Source organism: Azolla caroliniana, unplaced genomic scaffold (genome assembly GCF_043228905.1).
Source record: "Azolla caroliniana isolate FFs.n. ecotype wild unplaced genomic scaffold, voAzoCaro1.0.p SCAF_295, whole genome shotgun sequence".
Lineage (NCBI taxonomy): Eukaryota > Viridiplantae > Streptophyta > Polypodiopsida > Salviniales > Salviniaceae > Azolla > Azolla caroliniana.
The window spans coordinates 15,019-38,434 of record NW_028230730.1 but is presented as its reverse complement, the minus strand read 5'-3'; the positions used below and the strand labels follow the sequence as shown (position 1 = coordinate 38,434).

Here is a 23,416-nt window from a genome sequence, read left to right as displayed (position 1 = left end):
AAGCATTTCCTACAGCATAAATAAATCTCAATTTTGATGTTATACCAATTGATCTGTGATGCTCAGCAGTAGCGCTAGTAAGCACGTTTGAAGTAATTTATTCATACATCCAAGCTTGACGTACAAATTGATTGACCTGTGATGCTTAAAAAGTGCCAATGTCGAGCATTTCCTAAGTTATGTATAGAAGGAAAATGAAGTAATTGTATGCATGTTAATGTTTGTGAGTGAGTTTTTCAGGATCTCAGAGTTCTAGTGTTACAACACAAGATTTGCTTCAGCCATTGCAGAAGCACTTAAATCCCATAGCTAGCAACAGCCTCAATCTGTTACCTAATGGATTTGTACTCGGTGCTGGGAACACTCAGAACAGTACCTTAGAGTATAGTTGTAGCCAGCAGCAAATACCATATGCTCTTGTTAATGGAACCTTGGAGATTGCGTCAAACCATCAGTCAAAATACAAGACTCCAAATGTGAATTTTCTTTCAAAATCGCATGTTACACATGGAATGCCTCTTAACAAGTAAGAATTGGTATCCATTTCTTTTCATTGCATGAATACACTGCTGTCATTTACCATTAAAATATTGCAAAATTTGAAGGCACTGGCAAAAAGGGAGTTTAGATATATCTGATAGCAATAAGAGAATAAAGGCACTCTCAGAAGATGATGACGACGACGATGATGAATCAATGGATCAATATGGTTGCAACCCAAAGAAAGAGGATCACATTCGAAAATGTAGGTTAAGTTAGTCACTATTTCTATAAACAAAGCTTTTCAACCACATTATTCAACACATTTGTCTTTACTTCATAATAACATTTCAACACATAATTGCAACCCAAGGAAAGAGGAGCACATTCAAAAGTGTAGGTTAAGTTCATCACTTATTTTCTAAACAAAGCATTTGAACCACATTATTAAATGCAGTTGTCCTTGCTTCATAATAGCATTTCAACACATATAGCAAATTTTTGAATCCGACATTAATTGCTTCATAGTAATGCTGTAGAAACACATAATCAAGGTAAGAGGATGTAGCGAGCCATAACTATTTCTAGTGTTTCCAGCTGATTCAGTACAACAGGAAGGGCGGCGGAATATGGATGGCAATGGAAAGGGAATGACCCCAAGGTCCAAACATTCTGCCACAGAACAACGAAGACGAAGTAAAATCAATGACAGGTACCACAGAAAATGCATGAGGAGATTATGTGGCCTATAGGGTGAATAATATTCTATCAGGCCATGTGCACTATTTTGTGTTGTTTCAGCACTCTTTTCCCAATAAATCTGCCATAAGCTTGCAGGTTTCAGATGCTACGACAAATGTTGCCAAATGCCAACCAGAAAAGGGATAAAGCTTCATTCTTACTAGAGGTAATTAGAACTTAGTTATTTCAAAATTTTCATTTATTGTGTGTAGTAACGAGCAAGGAAAACATACAGAGCACTTTATCGCATTCGGCTATTTTGCAAGGATTTTGAATTTTTTCGGTTATTTCCATGAGAAAGAAATTTCCCAAGTTACAATAATTAAGAGTTACTAGTAATGCCCGTCAAAAATAAAGTAAATTTTATGACATTGTGAAAGATTGCCCCAATTTTCTATATCGTTAGGGTATCAATAAATTCGTCCAAGCATTATTATAAACAGTAACTTCTTGAAGTTCCTTATTTCGATACCCTGGTACTAAGTGTGTTTCGTGGTGTAGAACCTAGACCTTTTGTAAGATTTTTTGAATTGGTATAAGTGGTAGATAGTTTCGTATATTGCTATGGTCTTGCTTGGGGAGACTGTGGTGGTCTTAGTTGGCTGTATTGTATTGGTTAGTCTCGTACTCTATGTCTTCCTTGTCTAGGTTGTGGTTTTTAGTCTCATATTTTCCTATGGTCTTGCTTGGCTAGGTTATTCAATACATACAAATGCTGCATGAAAAGGTCAAAAGATATGAGACTGGAGAACATGGGATATTGCAGCAAGAAAGGACAAAACTCATCTCATGGGATGTGGGTGACCAAATTATCATTTGAATGGAAGTTATAAGTGTGTTTGTGCATATGTTAATTTTTAAACAATGTTGGCTATCGTGGGAACTTATCGCAGAAGAATTCTGGGCATCGAGAGACAACTCCTAACAGTTCATATGTTCCATTGGTCTCCACCTTAAACTATAACACAAGGGAAATTTCAGATTCAAATGGATGTATGGAAAAAAGTCCACTGAGAACAAATGAGAATACAGTTGCAGCCTCTGAATTGTTAGTCTCTAAACCTGCATCATTAACTTTCCCTCAACATCAATCGATAATATCTACATCAGAGCAAGCTAATTCTATTCCTATGTTTCGTGCTGCTAATAATAATAATATGTTTGGTCATGGCATTTACAATGATGAAGTCAAGGCCAAGAGCTCTCTGCTTAGCTTACAACAGTCAAATAACCATTTGGCATCTCAAACTTCAAGTTATGCTTTGGATCATGAACACGAGAAATTCAGAAGTTCGGAGAATAATCTAGCTGTTACAAATCATCAGAGATCAGATAACGAACTGGAGGATAGTAAAAGATCCAACTGTCAACTTAAAGAATTATACCGTCCTGATGCAATAAAGCATTCTGGGAATAATGATGACAGTTCAGTACACGTTTCTGATGGGGCCAAAGAAGAAAGAAGAGCACGGTGTCAATATGATAGGCCGAAAGATGCGCGAATGGCTGAAAATAACCAAGATCCTCCAGCAATTCTTGGTGGTGTCATTAACATATCTAGTGCTTATTCACAAGGGTGAGTGACTCATGCAATGTTATTTTTTTCATAAGTTGTACTTTTTGGGGAACGCCCAACCTCAGATTTTGTTTAGCCCCCCCCAACCCCTGAAGAAAAAGAAAACCCAGAGAGAGAGAGACTCTAGGGTAACTGGGAATTCTTCCGTGTTTATGATTTTAGAATTTTTCTAAGGTTTTATGTGTTGTTTTAACTTCGTTTTTTTCTTCTGATGATGCCACAGACGGTAGGGTAATTGGGAATTCTTCCGTGTTTAGGATTTTAGAAATTTTCTAAGGTTTTGTGTGTTGGTTTAACTTCGTTTTTTTCTTCTAATGGGCATCATCTCAGCAGGTTGCTTGACACATTAACAAGGGCATTACAGAGTTCTGGAATAGATTTGGGCCAAGCAACAATATCAGTGAAGATAGATTTGGGTAAACCTAGTGATACAGTCGGGCCAAACTCAAATATGGTATGGGTACATAGATATTAACTATACGTCAATTTTTTAAGTTTTATTCACCGTTCAAATACAGTCCTCTTTATTAATTGATACATTGTTTTTCGTTAACAGTCAGCATTGCACATGGAAATGCCATCTTCACAAAGTAAAGAAACTAGTGTTTCAAAAGAACCACAAGAACCAAGGAAAAGGCCCAAGTTTGAGATTGATACATAAACGGCTCCCATACCGACAGATGAATCTTGCGACCTACTGGTATTTTAACGGTAGCTTTGAGGCAGGTTCTTTCCTTTCAAAGAAATATTTGGCGGGTCTCCTAATGAAGCAATCAGAACAAGATACATTATACGTGCACGAGTTGGATACTTTCGTGAATCAGTCAAAACGAGATATATTTTGTATGTGTACGAGTTGGATACTTTTGTGAAGCAGTCAGAACAAGATACATTTTATATGTGTACGAGTTGGATACTTTTGTGAAGTAGTCTTCATGAAGAGAAGACTTTCAACGAGGAGGCAATTCCATTGTATGGTATTTCAGCAAACAGCATAAAACTAAGCATCTCTTACTGATCTTTATAAAGCCACGGAAACCATGATATTCCCTAAGGAGTTTATAAGGAGAGGCCAAGTCAACAAAGAAGGGTATGTCATACACAAAAGGATGAAAAAATAATCTGGTCGTATGCAAAAGTAGTTTGTAACGAAAGGAAAATGTTATTCTATGTATGTGCATTCAAAATTGGTCACAGGGGTGTATATCCATATATAATATGTATGATTGAAACTTGTCTCAGCAGCTTTATGTAAAAGATCAGAATAGAATTTTCTTGCTGAAACTTGTCAAACCAAAATTGAGTTGGTTTATGTATCAGAAGAATAGGGTTTCTCCCACTAAAAGTTTGTTGAACCCAAACTACAAGGCTCATGCATTTTCTTTTTGTTTCCAAAATGAAATTCAACCGCAACTCTATGTGAGGATTGTTCGTTAAATCTGAATTTGCACTATCCAAACAACTGCAATGGTGTGTGCAATATTACAGCATGTTTCTTGTTTCTATCATAAACTGCAACCTCCATTGTGGCATGTGTCCTTTCATAACTTCACCCTTGCAACCATACCTGTATCTATATAACATCAGCATTATTTAAGGTTGAGACTAGGATGGTATATGATCGACACTATGCAAACAAGTGCAATGTTTCTATCATAAACCACAACCTCCACTGCAGCCAGTGTTCCTTTCATCACTTCACCCTCGTGACCATACTCCCCTTTATATATATAAACGTCCACCAATCCCTAGTCAGCATTACTTATGGTTGAGACTAGGATGGTATATAATCGTATTCAAGTCCCCAATATCCATGGCAAATCCTTTCTTTCACAGTAGTTGTCTCTAGCTCAAAAAATCCTTTCTAGCACACCATTTGTTCAAGGTTGGTGCTAAGATCAGACAAATAGAGAGGTTTGTAGCTCTGCCTCAAAAAAGGTCGAAGGTTCTTCAATATCTTTGGAAATATTGACTAGGTTCTTAATTTCAATACCTAGGTTCTCAATATTTCAAAGCTAGGTTCTTAATTTCATGAAACAGATAACTATGCCTATCGTACACACATTTAACTCCCTTGCACTGCACACTCTTACCCACATCTATTGCTTTAAGAAACATTGTCAATCCATAACTATTTGTGTGCATAATTTTATATTTACAAATGTGAAAATTATTGCTAGGAACTACATTACAAAAAGACATCTACATTGAAAAAAATGATTCTTACACGAAATGAAGAGATTCTAAATGTTCAAGAAATAAAATTTTCTAATGAAAATTTAAGAATCTGGCTCACTTATGTGTAATGAATTATTCAACAGATAAAAAGACCAACAGGATCCTCAGAATAATCTGAAACAAAATCATCAATGAAAGCTATGCTCCACCAATCTCAGCACGTTTTGCCTTCTTTGCTTGTATAAGTTTATCTACTATGGGTGATTCAAGAGGACTAGCATCAACACACCTCTCTGCTGCTGCAGAAGAAACCTACAAAACACAAGGAAATGGCAACATTGTTCTTAAACATGACTTTTGACTTAAGTTTGATCCTAACTGACATCATTTTATCGTTCAGTATTGTTTTTCTTTTCCATCATTCAATCGAAAAATAGTAAGGGGGCCTTCACTTCCTCTAGCGCACCTCATCCAAGAGGAATTGAATGATATCTTCGTCATCAACGACCTCTCGTAAAGGATCCCGCAAGTATTGAGTATCAACCTGTATCTGCTGAAACCCACTCCTGCTGAAAGTTTCTAGCCTCACATACTCCTGGAAACTCTTGAGGCTCAGTTTGATAACAGTTGAGATGACAGATCCCTACAAGCCATGTGGAATGTTAAATAAATATTTCCATTTTGCTCACTCACAATCCTTAATTGCAATCCCTTGGAGGTAAAGACTATATATGTATATACAAAATGTAAAGTTAATCCCACATCGTTCTATTACTAATAGTAATTCATCATCATCAGTATCCTAATCCTCCTTGACTCTCTCAACTTCAATGGGAATTACTTCAAAATGTTTTTTGGCTATCAAATAGTAAAACCTGAGTGTACTCCAACTTGGTGAAGATCTCCACTTTTTGTTTAAATAGCTTCGCAACATCTCTTTCTAACAAATGACTCTTAGTCCTTTGAGCGATGCTTGAACGGCTGATTCGGTCTTCTCGTAAAGGATTGCTTCTTGAAGAACTTGCACTTCCTGTGCTATCCGATCGCCTGTGTGTTCGTAGAGTTCCTGGTTCAAGCACTTCTTTAACCTCAATGCTCATGGTCTCAATCTACAGGACAATTTCCAAAGCCAAACTTTCAGATATGCAGAAGCTTGTCTTGCATAAATATGAAAATTAAGCTTACCTCTTGTAGATATAAATCCACAAACATCCGCACCTCTCGTGGTTCCTTGTACTGTAAACAAACTATTCAATTTTATTAAGGAAGAACAAAAACAAAAATATATATAACATTCAGAACCAAAGGCTTTTACCCACCCCACCTTAAGCCAATTGGGCGTTGTCACACTTTTCTTTATCAACATTGAGAGCTTCTTCGATTGGATTAAGACATACTGCAAAACAATGTACAAGATAACGTGTTGATTACCCCACCAAATATGCCACAATCAGTACTGCAAAAGAGTCATCCTAGTAAACAAATGTATCTAAACATGACCAGCAATACAGATCATAACAGTAGCCATCATTCCAATGATTGCATGGAGCATCTTATTTACATCACACATACGTTAGAAGGAAGAATACACTGAGATTCGTGATTACGCCTCAATACAGGTCACAAGGGTAATAATAGCCTAAACCCCTAAAATATAAAATGTGGTGTGTGAGCATTCTGAAAACCACCTCCTCATACTTCAGTGATTCACAACAAGTATGATCAGATAAAAATATTTGCATTTTACACCACCTCTGTTAATCACAAAAACTTGGTCCTTGTGATGAAATCATGCAAAAACAACACTAGGAGAAATTGGATAGTCTTCAATTTCATGTTACATTTTGACAAGCTGTAATAGTCAATTTGAACTCACATGCTGAAGAAGTTGATCTCCTGTTGCTCTGTAAAGTCTACAAATCTCTGTTGGTATAAATGGAGGCCGATCCTTGGAACCTTGTGTTCCACCTCCAGTGAATGAAGCAGCTATTTCCTGTATTTATGGCTTAACATATTTATTTGCAACCCAACTACAGAAAGAATTATTGCTAACTTGTTGAATACATTTGCTCAAGCACTGCTATTGCCATTTGAAGCCATGTGCATCATAACTTCTTTCATTAAGTATGACCACAATAAGTATTACGTACACTAAATAAGTGATACAACAAATGACCCTGGCTAAAGAGCTAGACTCATCAAAATACTTGTACTCATCGGGATACCTCTGTTATCTTTGGAACAGCGAACTGTTCTATATAGATTGAAAATCGAGCAAGCAGTAACACAAGCCCACTTGATGCAAGAATCTTTTTTCTGCTATCTTCAGGTACACCCTCTTGTTTGGAGTTGTCATGTGGTGTTGATGTGCACATTGCCAGAAAACGATGATTCAGCATCACAAAAAGATCTTGAATACCTCCTTGTACCAAGTCAACATAGAGTGAGCGCCAATTGACCATTAAATCCCCTTTATCATCAAGAAGCTCTTTCAAATTCTGCACGGAAATACAAAAGAGAAAAGTGCAATGCCAAAGAATATCATCAGCATTTACAGAATTGCATGTTCAGGCCTCTCAAAAGGAATCAAAACTTTTGGTCCAAGGAGATTCTACCGACAACATGTCAAGACTGCCTTGAAAAATGATATTTTGAGCATTTAAGAGCACTCTTTCCAGTGATTTCTTTCCATTCACAATATCTTTATTGTTTCTAGCTTGTATTGAGTTAGCCACCAAAAGAGCAGCTGGGTTTCAAAGACATTGAAATATGATCATGAGATGATGTTCACAACTTGAAACACGCAGCAATTTAACATCCTAACATCATTACCAATCAAATTATCATGCAGTCCTCTAAATCTTCGGGTGACATGTTGTCTCACAGCACCTTCTGCTGCCTGCAATCAGCATCAGTTTTCTTCAAGGAAAAGGAACAGATAGACCTTAATATCAAAAAGATCACTGGTAGAAATCGAATGTACAGTACCTGCAACGCAAGCAGAGGAAGACCTGCATCAGGTACAACTTCATCCATTTGAGTGACATCTGTGGATAAAATTTCTGCAGGATAAAATAAAATTGTGACATAAGTCAGCATGATGTGTAGAATAAAAATTACAAGTACAATACGCATCACCCACTGCCTAATACTTCTACTCCCACTTAACATTCTCTTTGATGCTAAGCATCATTCTCGTAATTCAGGATAATATAAGCATCTTGTACTCCATTATTATCATCCTTGCATTGTTTTTTTTTTGTACTGTCTCCAATAACAGAAGGCCTTTTGCACGTCTGATATGTCTTGTATGCCAATGGTTGCATAATAAATCCAAATAATATAGCATCTTGCATTCCATTATTATCATCCTTGCACTGTTTCTTTACACTTTATCCAATAACAGAGGGCCTTTTGCACATCTGATCTGTCTCATAGGCCACTTGTTGAATATGTCATCAACCTCCCATCTCCACTCCCCAAACTTTCATTCTTCCTCCATTTTCCTTTAGTGGATATGCCACCACTCCTTCCATCTCCCCTCTCCTGTGTCTTTCCAAAGTTCTTAAAAATATGGAAGATCAAAGATTGGGAACATGGTTATGAGAAGATTAAAAGCACTGATCTATTAAAAGTAATAACAAAAGATGAGCACATGAGATTATACGATCTGGTTTTTATACACATGCATTGAGAGGAGAGAGCCTTACACAGGCTATGCAAATGAGGCTCATTTCTCTCGATATGACTTCAAATTTATTATATAAGTATTAACATTTACATAAAAGAGGTATTTTCTTGTTATTATTTTCAGACATCTCCTCAGAATCCATCTTTCCCCCTCTCCCAGTCTGTCTAAGAGAGTGGAATAAGGATATTAATCACATCAGTGTCCATTTATGGATTTCCAGATCCATTTGACAAATATCCAATGCATAACACAATGCTCTATCCCCACAATTCTGATACATAACCAAGCATAATGTGGTATGCATTACATGGAAAGTCATGTAGCATGCAATGCTGATGAGGCTCATTTCTCTCAATATTACTTCATCTTTATTATAAGAGTATTCATAATTGACATAGAATAGGTATTTTCTTGTTATTATTTTCAGACTTCTCCTCAGAATCCACCTTTCCCCCTTCCTCAGTCTGTGAAAGAGAGTGGAATAAGGATATTAATCACATCAGTGTCCACTTATGAATAGCCAGATCCATTTGACAATATCCAGTGCATAACACAATGTCTTATCCCCACAACTCTGATACATAACCAAGCATCATACGGTATACATTACATGGAAAGTCATGTAGCATTACAACAGCACCAAATCAATAATTATTTTCACTACAATGACTCTTAACTAATCAAAACCAAAAGTAAAAAGGGGAGAGTTCCTTCATCTTACTCAAAGCAGATATAAGTTCACTTGCAGAAGGATCTCCAAAGTCAGGCTGTAATGATTTCTGCACACTTGCAAGATACCTGGATAACAAAGTTTAAAATAACATCAAGCATAGTATGAAGCATACGTACCATTCGTGCATTCGCATTCACGCACAATCTTATCATTCGTGTAAGAGAAACACCCTCGAAGTATGGTAAATACTAAATACTGAATACCATACTTTTGCACTCATTATTTATTATAAGGTTTTCTTTTTTAGGGTAAGAAAGTTAAGGTAAGTTAAGGTATAAAGTGTAAAAAAAACCACAAGAATGATTTAATAACATACGCATTCGTTTTCATACGAACGTTTGGGCTAACAAACAGGAATATTACGTACTATGACATCAAGTATCCTAATCCACTCCTGGAACCAAATTGCGCTAGCTTGAAGACAAAATCTTACTTTCGGAATAAGTCCGTTGCAGCTTCAGTGAGACGTTTTTCAGCCATTGGAAAAATACTTTTGAACATCGATGCTGATTGAGCAAAGTCTGACAGAAACTCCTGGTATGATGGAATATTTGAAGGTTACAAGACTTGATATCCTTGATCTAATTCAGCACAGGAATCATCCTTGGAACAAAAGATTTTCAATGAGGAAACTACATAATGTATTAGAAATTACACCTTATTAATAGTCTCCATCAACTTCCTTGGTGACTGATGTTCGGAATCATTCATAGGTGCATCATTTGACTTCTTTGAAATGCCTTCAACTCCTTGAAGGGCCACGGCAAGCCGTTCTAAAACTCCAGTCAAATATATATCCATTATGTTTTCAATCTGAAGCAATAAGGTCCCAAACTTGTTTCTTGTTATCATGGACAACACATGCAATTGATAGTACGTAATAAAGCGAAACCTTAACTCCCCAAAGTTACTTTGAGCAAAACTCAGACCAATAACTATGATCAAAACCTTATATCAACATAAATAGACACTCAATTAAACTCTAATACGATAGCGTACTACCAAACCAGTGACTCGCTACAATGGTGATGATAATGTATTCTTTACATGACTAATTTATATAATCCCTCTCTCGATTATGATATATGTAGGATTTCTACAACATTAATTGTGCTGTCACATGATATGCATACCGGATGGTCTAGTTCCCGTAATAATCCAACAGCTTCTGCACGGGAAGCTATTGGCTCTGAATCTGCCATTACATGAGCCTGCATCAGAAGACATTCAGCAAAAGCTACCTATACATATACAGTACAAAACCATAGAGTAAAAACGCAATGACTTACCTGTAGTCTTTTTGAAATTATTGCCATCACCTCTTCTGATTCTTCCTTGCAACTTTGAAACGATGTTTTTCCATACGCCTACCCTAAAAGAATGCCATAAGCAATATTTTCACTGAAGCAATGCAGCGTCTAGTAAGAAGGTATTACCTCAAAACCGTAATGCACAATATTGATTCTCAATTACCTTCAAAATAGGAAGAGCCCCTTTGTAAAATCTTACTGCATCTCGATAAGCCTCTGATTTCAGGCACTTTCGAAGTCTTTTGGGCAGGTCAAAAACAAACTATACATAGCACACAGTATACATTTAGTAATAGGAAACGCACATAATGGGTACAAAATCCCATACTTGATTATTACTTAGGTACCTGCACTTTCCTAAGAAGACCACGTGTCCCATTCAACTCTTCGATTCGCCCCCTTCTCTCAAATAGTGATGCATTGACACCATCACTACTAGTCCTTACAACAGTTACCTAAATAGAAATATCATCAATGCAATAAGCATCTTCAGTCAATGACGATACTGTACAAACAAAATATGTCAGAACTCTTACTTTGTTAAGGAGCTGCTCAACATTTGACTCCATACCTGTGATATTTTCCTTCATCCTGTAAACGTTTTAAAAACCAATTATGAGATTGGGAATGTCTGTTAATTACCACCCCCTCCTTTCACAAATAGCATGTTTCCCCTTCTCTTTGAGAACTTTTGGGTGGTGAGACATGTTATAAGCCAACTCCCCTTTCTTCTACCAACGCATGTTAGAATGATTTAGGTATGGTGGACCATATATAGCAATGTGTGTGTGCATTAAATTTTACCTTCTTATCGTGTCCGTAGCACTAATGAACTTGTTATAATTCTCATATACCAGCATTTGCATGTCACTGTCAAGGTTCTTTATTTCAGCAGCCATTTCAACATGTTTTTTAAGCAGACCCTCAAGGTCTGTTTTATGCACCTGCAAGTCAGGTCAGAATGAAACTAGATCATGAAAAGTCTATTTCTTGTGGATCCTTGAGTCTAACTTTTAGAGCACATTAGAAAAAGTATATCAGAGATATATGTACAATATATGTCTCCAGTATTGACTAGTTTCAGTTTCACCATTTCATTCATTCAAATACAACTTATTTTTCATCAATCTGATCAAAATGATATAGAATAAGAAGACTCCAGATTTAAAAAGCTCCTCATCCATTTCATTCATAGAAGTATTGATTAGTTTCAGTTTCACCGTTTAATTCATTACACTACAACTTATTTTTCTTCAATCTGATCAAAATGGTATAGAATGAGAAGATTCCGGATTAAAAAAGCTCATAAACCATTTCATTCATAAAAGTATTGACTAGTTTCAGTTTCACCATTTAATTCATTCCACTACAACTTATTTTTCTTCAATCTGATAAAAATGGAATAGAATTAGAAGATTCCAGATTTTTAAAACTCATCATCCATTTCATTCATAAAAGTTACATCTAAAAATTTTAATTTTAGTAAGATATCAGAAATTGTGTCTACTTACATTATTATACACACACACTGATTTGCATTACATTCCTCAATTGATCATTTCACATCAGAGGGCGTGGAAGCTATGAACAATTGCTGCCAAAAAGTGGATGGCCTTGGGTATGTACCACATTGTCTGATTTCATTGGGAGCGATATGAAAAATCAATTGAGAAGCGATGTTCATCCACTCACTTGGAGATGCATTGCCATTAGAGTATTTTTTTTGGGAAATTGAAATTTGCAGAGTGATGACATCATCTCATCTACACAGCAAACACCTGAGGGCCCTTTATCATCTGCCAGATGGAGTCTTAATTGATGGATAACCATAAAAAGTGATTTATCTAGAAATCCGGTGACCCTCTGGAGCCAATGTTTAACAAGTTTCTAAAGCATGGAACAACAACTGGTGAGATTCGCAGAGTGACAACCGCATCTCATCTACAATGCACACACCTTGGACCCTTTTATTATCCGTCAGATAGGATCTTAATTGATGTCCTATCATGGAGAGTGGATTATCCACAAATCTGATGATACTCTGGAGCCAAAGTTTTATGAGCTTCTAGAGCATGGGACATCGAACGATTCCATGATATGATGTGCTAAATTAAAAAGGTAAAGAAAATAAATATTTCTAGAGATTCAAATCTACTTCAAAGAGGCCCACTTTTAATTGGAATTTGGAACCGAGAAATTTCAGAGCTGAATTCGATGGATTTGAATCTCTAATTCCTATGTCGGCAGAGTTAAGATCCAAATTTTGTACAAAATTATGTTACTAGAGAAGGGCTAGACTGTTTGAATACATCATTAAATTCAAAAAACCAAAGAAATAGTAACAGCATGGGAGAGTTCCAAAACATGAAAGACTACGAGATACACCTGAAAAGTATCATTATTAAATTTTGATTCCTACATTTTAGGCATTGGATACGTAGCTACATTCAATTAATCAAAGAACATAATTAAAAATAGAGACCTACAGAGAAAAATAAAGAAAATGGACGAATTTTGAGCTTCTAAATCATGTAAAACTACGAAGTATGCTTCAAAGAATATCACTTTAAAGTATCAGAACATCCTGAAACTGAGGATTTCCTACATTGTCAAAAAACAGTGTTGAATCTCAAAAGCTGGTAAGCTGCTCAAGTATATGGCTTAATAATAATAGTTCGGAGCTAAACAGACAAAAGAAACCATGACCAATTTCGTTTTCCTTGATTACTTTAAAATGTGAAAGTTCAAGAGAAAGAAAGAAAATGAATGGCTTCAGAAATTCGAAAAAAGTGGAAGTTCATCCGATTACCAATCGTTAACATACAAAGTAAATTGAGGCAGAAACAAAATGAATATGCTTCCGAAGCATGAGAAACTATAAGATATTTCTAAGGAGATTGCTTTTATTAGATATAGATTAGGATCCAAGCACATTTGTAGCCTAAACTTAGATTTATTGAAATACAGATCTAAAATCCAAACTCGAACCAGCCAAATAAATGCATTTCAAGCTTTTACACTATTAAAAACAACAAAATTCTTCGAACGGTTTCTTGCTCTCACTTTCCTAAACTCTACAGATTCGGCATTAGATCCAAAAAAGTTCAAAAAGAAATAAAGAACCAAAAAAATACTTCAAACAATCTTGCTGCTAACTCTTCATTTCCTAAAATCTTAAGATTCACCATTAGATCTAAAATATTTAGGAAAAAATAAATGAAAGAGAAAGAAACAAAAAAGTGAAGGACGAACGAACCAGGGAGGACATATAGCGTTCTGCATCAAAATCTTTGCTGTTGATGGCATGGATCGTGTCTCTGCGCGAGATATGGGAGGGGGAGAGATCATTTTCTTCTCCATAGAAGCTGTTCAGCAGATCCCTCACGCGCTTCGTCTTCGATTCGAGTTCTTCAGCCATCACTGAGCTGTGCTGCTGCTTCTTCGTAGTCGTCGTCAGGAATCAGAGATAATAACAAATTTGTATCTCCCCAAAATGCCCTTCAGTTTTCATAAATTCTCCAAATGCCCCTATCTCGCGCACCTACATGTATGTATGTATGTATGTATGTATGTATGTATGTATCATGTATGTATCATGTATGTATGTATGTATCATGTATGTATGTATGTATGTATGTATGTATGTATATGCATGTGTATATATATGTACATGTGTTGCCTTAACCTCTTTAAGTGAGCTATATCCCATCTAGGCACCTCTCTCTATCAACTCACCACATAATCAATTAGGGTTCTCATGACATCCCTCATCTCTGGATACATCAATCGTTATGTACCTGTACAACCCCATGTGATACTCTCTCATCTTTCTTCGTTTCATCCTAAAAACCAACACATTCAATACACCGTTATCTTAAACACTGTACACATAAACACACTAATGTCTCTCGTTCAACTATGGATGCCTCAAAGGTTTCTTAAGTTCAACTAAAATGAATACACGCATCAATACAACGATTAAGAAACATGTATGTCTTATCTTATCCCTTTACCCTCTATGCATTTTAATTCTATTTCACTAAAACCTTACAACCAATTTACACGTCCCTCATCGAATGACCGAAATGAGTTCATTGTGATGACCTAACTTTTATAACTATGGTCCTAATTTATCAAGGATGCAATATTTGAAGTATATTTTAATGCTAATACAATGATGAAGTTACCGAGTTTTTATCTTATTTTTAGTTTATTGAGAAAGATAAATGAGTGAATATAATCATTAATAGGGAGGGGATACATCACCCTAGAAGCTCCATCCTCTTGATTATATAAGTGTGTCAAATGCATCCCTCTTGGAACTCAAGGTTTGGCAACATTGTGGTTTCTTGAGATGGATGAAGGAATGATGTGCAATGTTCATACTCGCATTTGATGGGTCTTAAGGTGACAATGAACCACGAGATAAAATACCTATACATAATTGTTTAAAAGAAGGCAATTACCAAGGATATATTGATATTGCATACTAGAGAACATTGTGTGAGCAATGTTGTTTGACATTAGATTTGCATGTAAAATCATTGAGTTTTTATTTTGGAATTTCACATTTTCAAATATTCTATATGCTTAAGAACAATAAGGATATGGCTTTAAATGTAATTAGTGAGTTTGATTTTGCATTAATTAGAAAAACTCTTCGTCTTTCTCTTTGAGATAATGCACGCTACTAGTTTATTCCTAATGTCCCAATCCCCATAACAGGAAAGGTGAATGCAGTGAACTCTTTTGGTGTGTACAAACATTGTTAGATATTCTTTTCCATGAAGTGTGAATTGCTAGGTCTTAAATATAATATCCTCGTACTAAAGCCAATGTTTTATAAAATAACTTATTCTCCATAAATCGTGGATCGTAACTTGTAAGGTCTCAATTTGTTTATGTTGAATTGAATATCAACTCATGTGGGCCATTAACTTTCAACATTGCAATGATTACATGTACCGAGTTCCCCTGTAGGCAAAGCGTAAGAGAAATGATATTAGAGTCACGTGGAGAAATGGTCTATATGTAGAATGAAAGTTATACATAGAGAGCATGTGCCAAGAACATTAGAGAAACAAGTAAGCAATTGAGTTGGACGTGCAAGTTGGTTACGGATTTGGTCGATGACATGTCATGGACTTTTAAAATTAGAATATAATGATGACTAACCAGTGACTATTAGTGACTTCACGATTGAGTTGCAAAAAAAGAAAGGGTGGATTATTAGGTGAGATGGGCAAATATGAAGAGGAAGGATGGGCATTTCACATCCACCAAGATTAATAAAGGTTGTATGCCTTGATTATTAAGGTGAGAAAGAAAGTAATCATTTTCATAAAATCTTATGGATAAGGCCCAATGCCACGCATGAAACAATGGAATACAACCAACCATCATTGAGGTTAATGGAGATAAATAAAAGGAATAAACATTGCATTTATACAATAAATATAAAGTAATGATGTGACATCTAAGCCATTATACAAATAACAATTGAAAAACTAACATAAGAAATATAGTCATCTCAACGAGCAACATTTAGACTTTCATGGAAGAAATATAATTGGAAACTAAATGAAGTGAACTCATTGAGTTGTGATTGAGCACCTGTCAAGATTTCCTTAACTACAACTTTTTGTTCACATCCAATACATGCAATATCCAATTGTGGATCATGTTGAATTACAACATGCATCTCGTATGTTGCATGTTGTGATAATGGACAACGTGTTTGATATATCTCACTGGTCCTCTATATGCTCACTCTTCGTTTGAAACATGTAGAATAAATTAGTTTGTAATGTTGTCCCTTGACTAGAATAAATTTGTGATTGTTCATTACATAAGTCGTCACGTTGTCTTAGGTATGTACTACATATTCAATGCACACCTTTTGTTTTTTGTGTTTATCAATTATCCAAATACAATCTCTTTGATAATTTGGTTGGAAGTAGCTCGTTTATGCATTGTACATTCAAATGTTGAAACCATACATGTAATGTTGCATATAGGAATCGACAACCATTCAGTTTTGGTTCACCTTTCCTTTACATAATTGGCAAATCACAATGAGATATGTGGACATCAACTTAGAAGTTGGTAACAAATCGCAGAACTATAAAATGCGAGGGGCAGATTAAATTGGGCTCAAGTGGACTCATCTTTTGCCTCATCACTTAGTAATTGGCAACAGTTTGTTCACAACCCGACTCATATTATTCAACAAGAATGTAGAGGAATAAGAGGAGGAAATGTGATAGTTGATGAGTTAAGGAAGTTGCGGTTACCCTTGCAATATAATATACTTTCTAATTGTCATAAGTGAATGGGATTATTTTCAAATTTTCAGGTTTTATTGGGAGTTCGTGGCCTTGGAGATGATGGTACTTTCTTAAGTTATGATGTTCTACAAGATGGATGATTAGGGATGATTACCCTGGAAGATGAATGTTTGGCTAAGGCTATATTAAAACCTATTAGAATTCTAGCTAATGTAGATAAGGGTTGGGTTCTTGACCCTAATCCTAATGACGTGCATCCATGGTGGGATCTATGGGTAGTGGGGAAAAAACCATTATGTGAATTGAATTGGGACCCATGAGAATGGAAGTGGTTGCCTACATCATATTCTGGGGAGGATGTTAGGCCGATTCCGTTTTTTTAGTATTCTGTTTGATTGGGAAGGGAGATGATAAGACGTAGGGTACCCCATTGGTCGACAACAGCAACAAAATGGTTGACTTGTAATGTGGATCCTACTCACATGACAACATTTTGGAAATGGCTATGGGCTCTTCAAATTCCAAAGAAGATTATTCTATTTAGATGGTTGATTGTTAATTATGCGGTTCCTATTAGGGCTTGGATGTATTGTAAAGAAGTGGATAAGATGTGTGATTTTTGTGGTTTAGAAGTGGAGTCTCTTCATCACCTATTTTGGTCATGTATGGCTGCCAAATTGGTTTGGAAAAGATTTTTATGTCTCTTGCATGAGGTTTATGGCTCTAGAATATATAAATGGGGGGTAGATATATGGGCTAATATAAAGGGCGAGGTACAAGATTATGAAAAAGAAAATGTTAACTTTGCATTATATACAAGAGGTCGATATGTTGAGGAAGTGCCGCCATATATACCTATTAATTCAGTCCAAAATGGCATGGTTTGGGAGACGATTAGTTCAATAATCATATCGGTTTTGTGGACTAGTAGATGTCGAAGGATATTTCAGCAAATTCAATGGAATGTTGTGGATGACCTTAGTGCATACACTAAAAGGAGAATATGATGCTATCAAAGGTGATCCAAATGTAGTCTTTTGAAAGCAAGAGGTTTTTAAGAAGAGATGGGAAAGGATGAAGGTATTCTGCATGGTTAATGGTGGTATACGTTGGAGGTATCAACCACCACTCTGGGTATTTCCTCCACCGACATGAGGCATGTGTCAATGTATAACTATTATTACTTATGCTTTGGGACATACATAGGTCTATAGCAGTCTAAGAGTAGTTGAAAGGGACTATGCCAAATTTTGTGACCTATATTTTTACCTTGAAGACATACATAAGCCTAAAAGCTATCAGAAGAGGGCAAGACACCCATAATTAGATCATTGAAAGGGAGTTTGATTCAGATTCGTGTCTTGTGGTGATTCTAGTTGATGCGTATGCTAAATGTGGCATTTTTGAAGATGCTACTGCAGTAATCGGACTACTATCAGCCAGAGGCAAGGTTTTCATAAATAGCCTTATTGAAGGGCAAAGATGTGTCACTATACAATGGGATACATCAAGCTGAAAATTCATGGAATCACATACATCCAATCCGAAATACAAAGTGCAAATTGTCTCCAAAATCAGTCAACCAACAACAAGATGTACATTTTAATTAGGAGACATTGAGAAAGTATGAAGATTATAGGTAGATATTGTATACATTTACTGGCATCTTGATGTAAAAGTTTATTGGAAGAGAATGTTATTCTTGATAATACTTTTGTTGACGTGTATGCCAAATGTGATGATTTGGAAAAAGCTCAGTTGGTGTTTGATGAACTTCCTATTCAAGATTTGGTCTCATGGAGTTCATTGATCTCGAGATATGCTCATCATGGCCACAACGAAGGTGCATTGAAGTGTTTCAAACAGATAGGCATCACATTCACTTGCACCTTGAAGGCACGTGGAATAGATAGGGGGAAACAAATCCACCATATGAAATGCTTAAACAAGCATGTCGAGCCCGACAATGTGTTGGTGGATATGTATGCAAAATGTGGTGAGCTAGAAAAAACCGCAGGAAGTGTTTGATGCGCTTTGTGTTCGTGACGTTGTGTCAATGGAATGTTTTGATCTTTGGATATGTTCCGCGAGGGGAAGGAAGCAAAGCTAAAACTTATTTCAAGAGGATGTAGTGGAATCACTTCTTGCCAAATACAATCGCCTTTATTTGCATATCAAAGGCTTCTTCAAGCATAGGGGCTTTACATAGAGGTGAGCAAATTCATAGTGAAATTGTAAGTGAAAGATTGATCGGTAAAGTTTAGAAACTAGATACTGCTTTGGTGGATATGTATGTCAAATGTGGCGAAGTAGGAAAAGTACAAAAAGTCCTCAAGGGGCTACCGATTCTTGGAATGCACTAATTTCATGATATTCCCAACATAGATTTGGCTAGGAAGCATGGAATCCTTTTGAAAAAATGCAAAATGATGGTCTTTCTTCGGATGCAAATACCCTTGTAGTTTGCTAAAGGCTTGTGGCAGTGTAGTCGTGGTTGATAACTGCATAGAAATTCACAATGAAATCGTGAGTACGAGACTGTTGGAAGACAATATTGAGCTTGGGAATGCTTTCGTGGACATGTATGCTAAATGTGGTGAGCTTGAAAAAACCCAAAAAACATTCAATGATCTTTCAGTTCGGGTGGGCTAAACAATGGATGTGAAACCTACAAGCCACCAACCAACCATTTGTTTAATGCATCTTGGATTATTCAAGCCCTTCAAATCAACATTGACAGTCACTACAACGTTGTTAATGCTTGCATTTGCCGAGCAATAATTGACGCCCAAAAGCTTTGATGAATTATTGTTGGTTGGAGATATGGTACAATGGACTACCATGTTATTCGGCTATATTGAGCATGCTATGCAATTTTATCCTCAAATGCTTGTGGCTTCCTCTTACCTTATATGATGACATTTTTTGGTATGTTGAAAGCATGTGGCAGCATGGGAGAATTGTTTGTACATACAAAAATGAAATTAGATTTTGTGATGGATGGAGGTGTTGTGGGATAGATTGGCTTCAATAGTTGCACAATCTCTACGGAAAATATAACATTGTAGCTGATGTGCCTTTTTTAAAACTAATGAAAGGATATTTTGTTTAAAAAATAAATAAATAAAATGAGAGGGGCAAATCCCAATTGTTAAGAACCTTTTACCGCACAATAGACAAATATGAAGTAAATGGTAAATCAATTCGGTGGAAAAACTCAATCCTCTCTACCACCCTCACATTATGATCAAGACATAGTCAACCTACCATCGACGACTCTTGTTGGTGGATATTGGGAGGATGAGTTCATTGGGACGGGTAACACCATTAACATGACGAAAGCATAGTCATACCATTGGTGTATTGCAACTTATGATTTCGGCCTTGTTATGTAATAACCAAGCCTCGTATTTATCATATTCTCATACCCCTCGAATATGTGTGCCTTTTAAAAGACTCGCCCGCCGTCAATTGGTTGTCAAGCTTGTGATATAGCATGCACATATTGTTCCCTTGATCAAATCACACTTGTCCCTTTCTAACATTAACGAACATCTCTTCACTTATGTTTTTAAAAATGTGAGCAACGTTTCCTTGGTTACGTTATGCATGCATAACACCAATAGAGTGGATTATTCATTCCCAAGTCTAATTGTCCTTGATTTGATTGCATGTTGTCTAACTATTTGTTTTTAGTCATGTAGATTGAGTGTATATATGATTAAGTGGATAAAAGTAAAGCCTTCCTTTATATTGGAGGGTGTTGATGCATGAAGGCTAGAGTGCATTATTCCTTCCCAAGTCTAATTGTAGTTTATTTGATTACATATTGTCTAACTATAGTTATTTGATTCATGTAGTTTGAGTGTATATATGATGCCTTCCTTTATATTTGAGGGGTGTTGATGGATGGAGGCACTACACCCATACATTTTGACTCATAAAACAAGAACATCAACCTCAAAGTCTCCATCCAAATGTGCTATACAAATTGATGAATGCTAATTTAAATGATCAAAATCATATTTATCCAAAATCTAATAGAAGAAACATGCATGTTATGAAGAAGGTGTTACTTTTGAATTATGCATGCATGTGCATGAATGGGTTGTGTCTGCTGTGATTTCTCATTATATTACAACATACTAGAAATGTATGTGAAAAATATGCAAGATATTCACCTCTTAGAAGTTTTACGCATACATACATGAATCCACCTCCGGTTAAGACCCAACTTTGTGATTTTATCCCAAGAGTTCCTTTTTTTTCTAAGTATTGAGCTTATTATTCAATTCATACATCCAATCCTTTTTTCATTAATTTGTTCATATTTCCAAAAAACTCATTAGGTTAACGCTATAAAATAGTATACCATCATGATTCCTTTTGGAAGTTGAGTTAACATCATAAAAAAGTAAATTTGGTTCTTGATTGTGGAGACCTCGATGAGTTGACATCTCTTGAATTTGTAACCTTTGAGGATCTTTATGGAACACTTTGACTAGAGCAATACAACCATGTTAAAGGAACTCATCGTGTAAACATATGAATGGTCATTATTCAGTGTTATAGCATCTCGAGTCAAAGTAATGGTGTGGAAATGACAATTTATTGTAAAAAACTATGATATCTAGCACTATATATATATATTAACATTCTCCGTTGAGTGAGAAAAACGAGTTATTTTAAGAGAAATGTCTTGATTGTTTTTCTTGCATTTTCTAAAACTTTCCATGACACATGGTGAAAATTTTCATGTAGATGCATCAGTGCCAATGCAAGAAGACAACTCGTTTATGCAAATACTCAATAGGAAAAAGAACAAAGCTTTGAATGAAAAGACATACTTTGCGTTTGTTAAAGAAGCAATCCACATGGATATACATGCATGTAAATGAGCTATGCTATTTGCATATATTAAATTTTAGTCATGTCTAGAAATTATTACTATGTTTTTCTACCTCAATGATTGTTAACAGTGTGTTTTGACAATGATATCCAATGATAATTTGTTGCAAATAGAATAACTAATTGCATGGTCTCGACTCTTTATAAGTCATTATTGTGGACACCTTGTTTATTGGTAGCTTTTATGCAAATCAAGCTACTTCTTCAATAACTTTTTAGGTGAGATAATATTGACATATTTTCCATATCGTCTACTTTCATGTTCTCGACATTGCCCACTTACTCAATCTACATGGACTATATTCACAACAATTTCCAAGGCCGTCATGTTAATGGTCATTGTTGGGAATACTTGAGGATTGGTTTGTTATTTGAAGGATATGCATTGCTTTTTAACCAGTATAACGTAGAGGAACTTAATGCTTCCATTACTATATGTATATATTTTACTGTGACCACTTTAGACATCCTTACAATGGCGAACTAAATGTTGATCTTCTTTAAATTCATATGTGAGAAGAATATGACGAGGGCAAAGTTATGCATACATGCACAACGAAATAAAATAGGAGGAAAAAATGAAACAATGTAAGATTCATTGGCAAAACAAATATGTTACAATCAAGGGCACATACTAAGCATAATGCTAGGGTCCACATAACATCCACCGGTTGGGATACAATACTCCTCACGTGTACCTTTAACGGCTATTGGAAAAGGTACCATACGATAGAAGATAAAAGTCATACGAAAAATAGAATAGTTTTTTGAGCACAAGAGATATGGAATCTAAAATGAGTGAATTTTATTAATACATAGGGGGTTTTGGCTTTGGTTTTATAGGTAAAATGATTGATTTGTAGTTAAAACTTGAAGTTCCCATATCCCCTTCCATCTCTTTTCTATTTAATATTCTTATAATATTGGAAGCGAAACTCATACATGACCAAATTTGTTTTATTTTCAATAGATTACATTCAAATATTACTTACTTGCCTTGAAATCGGGTAGCCAAACAAATCAGGTTGCCTCTGATGTTTGTTTGTTAATGAAGATTGGACAATGATGTAACCAAAAACCAATTGCCATGTCAAAATGCACTTACTACCTTGCTTTGGTAGCACGGAAAGTTTGTTATGATATACTTCTTTACGACAAATTGTTTGTGTTCTTTAGTCCACAAATGCACATTTTATGTGGCGAGTTGACAAATCTCATAATTGTTAAAACCTACGTACATGTATGCCAAGATAAGTTTATGCAGAATAACATTTTCAAGATTTTATTGCAACATATTTTATGATCATAAAATTTTCCACATTTTTTTTGCAAGAAACACGTCTACTCATGTATTTAGTATTTTAGAGCCATAATATGTAAACCAATGGATGTAAAAATATTACAAACCTCCTTAAGAAAAATAAGATACAACCTCCTAATTGTCCCATAAGCAACTGAAATGGATAGTAAACAAAAAGACTAGAATATGGACATACACATATACCACACATG

General features: G+C 35.7%; 2 protein-coding genes across 2 annotated transcripts; one reads left to right on the top strand and one right to left on the bottom strand.

Annotated features, from left to right (window-relative positions):
* Positions 1–227: 227 nt before the first annotated feature.
* On the top strand, positions 228–4,084 carry LOC147848619 (uncharacterized; the record flags this gene model as incomplete). The annotated part of the gene is made up of 8 exons (XM_087338310.1): positions 228–526; positions 606–745; positions 1,078–1,192; positions 1,318–1,387; positions 1,916–2,017; positions 2,115–2,797; positions 3,131–3,251; positions 3,354–4,084. Coding segments are annotated over 8 exons (1,635 nt in total), but the record flags the coding sequence as incomplete, so codon positions are not given.
* Positions 4,085–5,093: 1,009 nt separating this feature from the next.
* On the bottom strand, positions 5,094–14,181 carry LOC147848618 (vacuolar protein sorting-associated protein 51 homolog). The gene is made up of 20 exons (XM_087338307.1): positions 13,966–14,181; positions 11,514–11,653; positions 11,246–11,300; positions 11,057–11,164; positions 10,873–10,971; positions 10,689–10,766; positions 10,533–10,610; positions 10,057–10,212; positions 9,833–9,933; positions 9,388–9,464; positions 7,964–8,037; positions 7,808–7,874; positions 7,591–7,721; positions 7,201–7,473; positions 6,852–6,968; positions 6,300–6,371; positions 6,161–6,211; positions 5,851–6,084; positions 5,442–5,618; positions 5,094–5,287 (listed from the first exon to the last, which is right to left on the bottom strand). Exons 1-20 carry the CDS (start codon positions 14,125–14,127, stop codon positions 5,174–5,176), a joined length of 2,364 nt encoding a protein of 787 aa, XP_087194433.1. The 5' UTR covers positions 14,128–14,181; the 3' UTR covers positions 5,094–5,173.
* Positions 14,182–23,416: the final 9,235 nt, after the last annotated feature.

Coding starts and splice junctions, on each gene's coding strand:
- LOC147848618 (XM_087338307.1), bottom strand. CDS start 14,127: ATGGCTGAAGAACTCGAATCGAAGACGAAGCGCGTGAGGGATCTGCTG. Junction 7,875..7,963: donor TTCCTCTGCTTGCGTTGCAG/GTACTGTACATT, acceptor TGCTGATTGCAG/GCAGCAGAAGGTGCTGTGAG. Junction 6,212..6,299: donor CAACGCCCAATTGGCTTAAG/GTGGGGTGGGTA, acceptor GTTTGTTTACAG/TACAAGGAACCACGAGAGGT.